Consider the following 7,475-nt stretch of genomic DNA (forward strand, 5'->3'; position numbering starts at 1 on the left):
GAGTTATTTTACAATACTCTAAACTATTGTCAATATGTAAAAGTTCAAGTCATCAGACACCTTTACTTAAGCACAACATTATAGAGATAGACACTACTCGATGAAAATGTTTTTAAAATTTTTCAAGTGGGAGACTGATAGTAAAAAAATTTCAAGTGAGGGATTATTGGATGAAAAATTTATTGACCGTTAAGCGTTACAAAATTAATTTGACCGTTAAATGTTAAGAAGTAATTTTTTGACCATTAAACGTTACAAAATTAATTTTTTGACCGTTAAAATTTTTACTATAATATATTTGTGACGTTTCACAATTAAATTATTTTAACCGTTACTGATCATCCACCGCTATATATATACATCCCTCAGTTTTCATTTTTAGATACAACAAACAATCTTCTCTCAAATTCTCATTCTCTTCAAAATTTTCCGAGTTGTTCTTTTTTTAGTGTTTCGGTTTCAATTAGTTTCTGTGCAAAACTAATTGACGAAAAAGGATTGTTTTATCCCGAGGACGACGAGACATAAGTCTGTTTGCATGATTCAGAGCAGAGCCGCGAAACGTCTTAAAGAGAGCGTGTTCCGCGACTCAGTCTTTCACTAATCCAGTTTCTGTTTTGCAGTCTTTGTTCCTTTTAACAATTCGTTCAATAGCTGCCTCGTTTCTTTCATCATTATTTGTCGGACTTGGACGATTTTTTTTGCGTTGAAGACCGAAGTGCCACAACAAAAGAGGAAGAAAAGAAAGACAATGAGAAGGAATGACAAACCTCGAATATTTAAAAATTGGCCACCTTCATTGGCTTTCCGTAAATATTTTGCCGATTTATTATCTTTATGAAGATTTTCCTAGTTTATATGTGATACTATTTATACAGATTTTATAATTATGCATGAAGTTCTATAAGAAAAATAAAGAAAAGCTAACTCTTAAATTTTAAAAATGTTTTTGAAATATTTTTCAAGTATTTAGCTATTTATTAAAAAACCATTTTGCAAAACGTTCAAGTGTTTGAAAGCCAGTCAAAATATATCGAAAACAATAAGTTTACAAAACAGAGGCTGGTTTTAATTGAATTTTCAAAGTGTTTATAACATAAACATCTTTTTCACTTATAAACCCTTAAAAAATCATTTCAAATATATCTAAAAAAGATATAATTATTAAAAAGCTTTTAGAAAAATGACCTTCTTATAAATTGTTTGGTGTTTATTTGCTCCTGACTTAATATAACTTTTAAAACTAAAAAAACGTCTTAAAAGTGATCTTACTTCCCGCTATATTGTGGTGGCTACCATTGTTCGACCACTATCTCCCTCAATTGTAGTGAAAGTTATTTTAAATTATTATTTGAGGGTATTTTATAGTTTTTTCTACGGTAATTTGACATAAATAAAAATAGTTGAATATGAAAACAAATAAATTTGAGGAAGAAATGGCAAAGACATAAATGTTTTTTTATTTTTTATTATTTTGAACAATATAGGTTAATCCAAACTGCCCTAACACCACGTGGATTACATTCTAATCTTCTTTCCAACCGTAGGGATTAAATTTGAAATTTGAGATTAAAAAAAAAAAAAAAAAGAGGAAAAAAATCAAAGCAGAATCCTCCGTGTGTTTGGCTCTTCATTGTTGTTATTTATTTCTAATTTATCGCTTTAACTTATTAAAGAAAATGAAAGATGGAATAACAAGTAGACTAGGAATTCCACAACCACTCTCTCTCTCTCTCTCTCTCTCTCTCTATCTCTCGTGCCGTATCTCTTCCAAGTGAACAAACTCTTTGTTCAATTTTCTGGCTATGGCTGATGCGATTCGTACCATAAGGACCTGAATCCCAATCTCCATTGCCATCTTCATCTTCATCATCATCATCATCATCATCTTCTTCTTCTTCTTCTTCTTCCCATTTCTCTTTTCAAATCTCACCGACACAACACAAGGTGCAACAATGATGGTCAGGAATTTGGTGCTGTTAATGCTTTTTGTCACTGTCATTGCTCCCATTCTCCTTTACACTCATCGTCTTGGATCCTTCAATTTCTCCTCCTGTAAGTTCCTACTCCCTATTGAATTTCCTGTCGCCTTCTTCACTACTTTGTGTTACTCATTTTTCTCTCTCTTTTTCTCAGCCAGAGGTGAATTTCTCGAAGAAGATTTCAGCTTTGTAAGTGCAATTCTGCGGTTTTCTCTTCTTTTTGTTGAATTACCTGTATTAATATATGCATTGTTACTTTTTCTTTTCTTCTCTTCTTCTTCACAGACTTTAAGCAGTCATTCTGAACATTTGAATATACTTCCTCTTGTAAGTAATTTCTTGTTCTTGCTTTCTCTATCTCCTCTCTTTGATTTCTTGCTCCTCTTTTTTCTGGCTTTAACTTCTAGATCTCTGCTCATTCGGTCTTATTTCTTCTATCAGGAATCCACTAGGACACTTAAAGAACCCGTTGGAACTGTGTATTCTAAAAATATAGTTCATTCAAACCCGGATGCATCTGCTATCGAACAGAATTCAACCGATGGCCAAGCCTCAGCTCATGGTATTTTAAATTTTTACTTTCAATTGAGCTTTTCTTTTTCCCCCTTGCGCTTGTACAATTTTGCAAATCTTATCGTTACAGATTTGCAATTACCGGAATCGCGGGAGTATAAATCTACTCGTGCACTGTCCACTACGAATGAGAACGCTAGTTCGACCAGTGAGAATCATATCAGGCAGATCACCGACCAACCGGGGCAGCAGAATCTCAGCAAGGGCATACCGGTTCAATCCGACCCCAAGCATGTGAAGGTAAAAAACATACAGTATTCACTTGACTAATGCAAAAATTCCTTAATGCCTCTTAAATTGTGGTGAAAGAGCTTCGTTTCTCATAAATCTCTGCTCCATTTTTTTGTATCTTTTTAGAACTAAGAAGAACGTTGATGGGTCCGGAATATAGAGAACAGTTCTTCCGTTCATTATGTCTTTTATGTTATGTATGTTATGAATGGAGCCGGAGACCGGATTTTTCCTTCTTTAACTGTTTTGTTGTAATTGTTCAAATTAGTGCTCTTGTTTTTCCTCTCTACCTTTTTAATTCGGCTGGATGACGATGGAAGACAATTATTCAAGATTTAAGGTCTCGGTCACATTTATTTTGGATAGCTATCATATATATATATATATATATATTGATGAAACAACTTTCATTGGATTGCTATCATGCATATTTCACTATCTTTTGTCCTAGACTAAAATTATTATCAATAACACTTTCATAATACTCAAAAGCTCTAACCACTGATTATTAAAGAAAATATATATTCAATGTAACCCTTGCTGGATTAACTTGGTATTTTGTGGAATCAAAATTTAAATAATGCCGTCCAGCTGCAAGTATGCTACTATATCAGTGTACTAGCTTAAGAACTTATGATAGTTCTGCTGTCTTCTGCGAGCTTATATCAGTGCTTGGTAATTTAGAATGTTACTAACTCCGGTAGTTGTTATTTATAACTCATTCTGGTTTGCTGGTCTTTATGGCAGTTTTTGAGTTCAGTATTGATGTAATGGTTTTCTTTCCAGAAACAATTGTATTCAGTGTGCATGTACACATGTACATCTCCAGTATCTTCTTTTTCACCTGGCTCCTTTCCTTCTGTGGCTTGATTTTCCAGGAAAGAAAACGTGAAAGACAATCTATCCAGTCTACGGACAAGGATCACAAGGCAAGAGAATCGTATGAATCAGAAAAAGACGATGATGAAGCTTCTGCACCAAATACCAAAGTTCAGTATCTTAAAGATCAACTTGTCCAGGCAAAACTGTTTCTTTCCCTTTCAGCCACAAGGAATAATGTTCATTTCATTAGACAACTACACCAACGGATGAAAGACATCCAACGCATTTTAAGTCGTGCAAACAAAGACTCAGAGCTGCGCAGGGAGTAAGTGTATTTTCCTCTGAAGCATGTTAATATTTGCCATCTTCTAGGGCATTTTCATATTTCACTTTGTTCCTTTCCACATTCTAATTTGTGATAATTATGGCTAGTAGTCCTATCTTCTAATATTTGATTGTTAATTACATACCTGATGAATGCAGTGCCCAAGAGAAGTTAAGGGCAATGGATGAAACATTGACCCGAGGAAAGCAGATTCAGGATGACTGTGCTTTGATGGTCAAAAAGATTCGGGCTATGCTCCAGTCAACGGAGGAGCAGCTACGAGTGCACAAAAAGCAAGCATTGTTCTTGTCACAATTAACAGCAAAAACGCTTCCTAAGGGCCTTCATTGTCTTCCCTTACGCCTGACAACTGAATACTATAACTTGAATTATTCTCAGCAGCCGTTTCCCAATCAAGAAAAACTAGAAGACTCCACTCTGTATCATTATGCATTATTTTCAGATAATGTATTGGCAGCAGCAGTTGTTGTAAATTCAACAACTGCTCATGCAAAGGTATATATATCTTCTACCCACAAATATAGAAGTTTTATGCTTAAAAAGAAAAATGAAAGATTATGAAGGTGTTTTAGATTTTTATTCTCTGTTTTCCCTTGACAGTCAGGTATAGGGAAACTTTGTTACAACATCGCAACTTACTTAATTTCATTGAAATTTGACAGGATCCCTCAAAACATGTTTTTCACATTGTTACTGACCGGCTCAATTATGCTGCAATGAGGATGTGGTTTATGGTTAATTTGCCTGGAAAAGCGACTATTCAGATTCAGAGTATTGAAGAATTCTCATGGTTAAATTCAAGTTACAGTCCAGTTCTCAAGCAATTGGGTTCACCATCAGCAATAAATTATTACTTCAAAGCTCATAGAGCCCATTCTGATTCAAATATGAAGTTTCGGAACCCAAAGTATTTATCTATCTTGAATCATCTCCGATTTTACTTGCCAGCGATATTTCCAAAACTGAACAAGGTGGTATTTTTGGATGATGACATAGTCGTGCAGAAAGACCTTACTGGCCTTTGGTCTCTTGATCTGAAGGGGAATGTAAATGGGGCAGTGGAGACTTGTGGAGAAAGTTTTCACCGTTTTGATAAGTATCTTAATTTCTCAAATGAGCTCATATCAAAGAATTTTGACCCTCGTGCTTGTGGCTGGGCTTATGGGATGAATATATTTGATTTGGAGGAATGGAAGAGGCAGAACATAACTGATGTATACCACACATGGCAGAAACTCGTAAGTTTTCAAATATTAATTACTTATCTTAAACTTTTTCCTTTCATGAATTTGGTCCCATCTGTCTTCTTAAATGTTACCTTTTGCTGCAAATGGGTCTCGATTGGATTCTTTGCCTCCCCCTTGTGTCTTCTTTCTCAACACTTTTGTAATTATGATCTTGTACATACCATGGCCCATTGGAACTCTTTTCCATAAGCTTCAAGTCTTTTGGGATATCTCTTCGCCCTTTTTTAATTCATTCTTCTTTCATCAGTGAATTTCTCAGTTATAAAAGAAATCTATAACTTTCTTTCAAGTTTTAACTATAAATTCGGTCCGTATAATTTGAAAAAGGTTCTTATTAAACAATTTATTATCAGTGAATTTCTCAGTTATAAAAGAATTTAGTTATTATGGTTTGTTCTTTTGAAGATAACTTAAACAATTTACAACTTTCTTATTAATTAATTCTCCAAATGAATTAGATTTTAATTGGTTTTATTCTCAGTTATACATTTTAGTGATCGTCTGACTCTTATCTTGATGATACCCTCCATACTCTACAGTCTCTAGTAGAATTAGAAGACAAACAGAATCAAGTCCAAAAGGGGATTAAAATATTTCTAAGTTGCCCTTTTTTTTTCTTTTTTCTGCCACCATCAAACATGCCATGGATTTTCCATTAAATTCTAAAAGCTTCTCATCTCTTGTAACACCAGAACCATGACAGACAATTATGGAAGTTGGGAACCTTGCCACCGGGTCTAATAACATTCTGGAAGCGCACACATCCTCTTGACCGATCCTGGCATGTTCTAGGCCTTGGATACAACCCTAGTGTCAACCAAAAGGAAATCGAACGAGCTGCCGTCATACATTACAATGGAAACATGAAACCTTGGCTGGAGATAGCAATACCCAGGTACCGTAACTATTGGATGAAGTATGTTGATTTCAACCACGAGTACCTTCGACAATGCAATATTAATCCATAACAAAGGGACCGACCTCAAAGCTTTCTTCTGGTAGCAACAGACTCATATTTCTTCAGGTGGCATTCTTTTCCCCTTCTTTTGTAAATTAGTCACTTTTAGGTCAATTCTTTATGTAGAGATTTTTTTTTTTTTTTTCACTCCTTAAAATTTAGATCCTGATGAGCGAGTGAATCATATTATCAGTTACCAGTTACTATTTTAGTATTTTTGAATGATTTGTATTGTGGGTAAGTGGGATCTCAGATGTAGCTCAGTTTGTAAATGATTGAGAGTGTTTTGTTTTTTCCTAGAAATTTACCCGGTGGTAAACAGGGTAAGAATTCTCCTATGCAATGTAATGTGTACATTAAATTTTGCTAATAAGAAATATAATTGTGTTTTATTTTGTGACTTAGTTTATTACCATTTTCATGTGATGGTGGATGATGACTAATAAGGAGTGAATTTGTTGATTTCTGTCTAATTGATAGTAGGCAACATGAATGAGTCTAACTCGAATTATTTTACGTGAGTTCGATTAAAGATTGTAATTAGAAGTTTGATTTTTTTCATCCTAAATATTGTTTATAAATTACTTAACAACGTTGGTGCTTTGAAGGTTTGAATAAAAAGATGAGAGAGATCGAATAAAGATGAGTTGAGGATTCAATTTGCTAATATCTCTAAATTTGCTAAGATAAAAATATATTATTAGAGAGATAGAAGGACTAAATGTAAAAACTAATAATTAAAAAGGAAGAAAAAAAAAGTAGTATTCTTTATAATAAAAAAGTAATTTCAAATATAATAATGATAAAAAAACTATTTACAGTCTATTGTCACGTACCATGAAAAATACCCTAAAATTTGTGCCGGAACGTGTCATAAGGCTCCTATAGCAAAGCCAAGGGGGAGCCTAGCATGCTCGTACAACACCCCAATGAGACCATGTGACAGCCCACATGGGCCCCCGACACACGCCCATGACATTGGTGTGTGCCCACGGAAGGCAGCCCACGAGACCTGCATGCACGTGAAGACATGTGCCCATGACAGCCCCATGAGGCAGGCTACACGCACAACCCATGGGCACCAATAGATGCACACCAGCGCCCGGCACCAACACTACCCAAGCAGCCCATGCGCACAGGCAGTAGCACATGGTGTCACAATCGTAACTTTCAAACACGATTGTGCGACACTTGTTCTGCTCAGTCAACAAGTCAACCGTTCAATATTCGAAACCCGCGGACAAACTCGCGGTATGATGTAGCCTCCCTCCACGTTCTCGGAAAAATGTTTTTATAAATCGGGAGAGAGAAAGTAA

At 35.1% G+C, this 7,475-nt stretch overlaps 1 protein-coding gene across 1 annotated transcript; it reads left to right on the forward strand.

Moving 5' to 3' along the window:
* The first annotated feature begins 1,676 nt into the window (after positions 1 to 1,676).
* On the forward strand, positions 1,677 to 6,551 carry LOC103502224 (probable galacturonosyltransferase 4). The gene is made up of 9 exons (XM_008466088.3): positions 1,677 to 2,055; positions 2,137 to 2,171; positions 2,268 to 2,309; positions 2,424 to 2,544; positions 2,626 to 2,795; positions 3,665 to 3,933; positions 4,092 to 4,449; positions 4,617 to 5,192; positions 5,894 to 6,551. The coding sequence occupies exons 1-9, from the start codon at positions 1,956 to 1,958 to the stop codon at positions 6,167 to 6,169; spliced, it is 1,947 nt and encodes a 648-aa protein (XP_008464310.2). The 5' UTR covers positions 1,677 to 1,955; the 3' UTR covers positions 6,170 to 6,551.
* Positions 6,552 to 7,475: the final 924 nt, after the last annotated feature.

The sequence above is a fragment of the Cucumis melo genome, chromosome 12 (genome assembly GCF_025177605.1).
Source record: "Cucumis melo cultivar AY chromosome 12, USDA_Cmelo_AY_1.0, whole genome shotgun sequence".
Taxonomy (NCBI): domain Eukaryota; kingdom Viridiplantae; phylum Streptophyta; class Magnoliopsida; order Cucurbitales; family Cucurbitaceae; genus Cucumis; species Cucumis melo.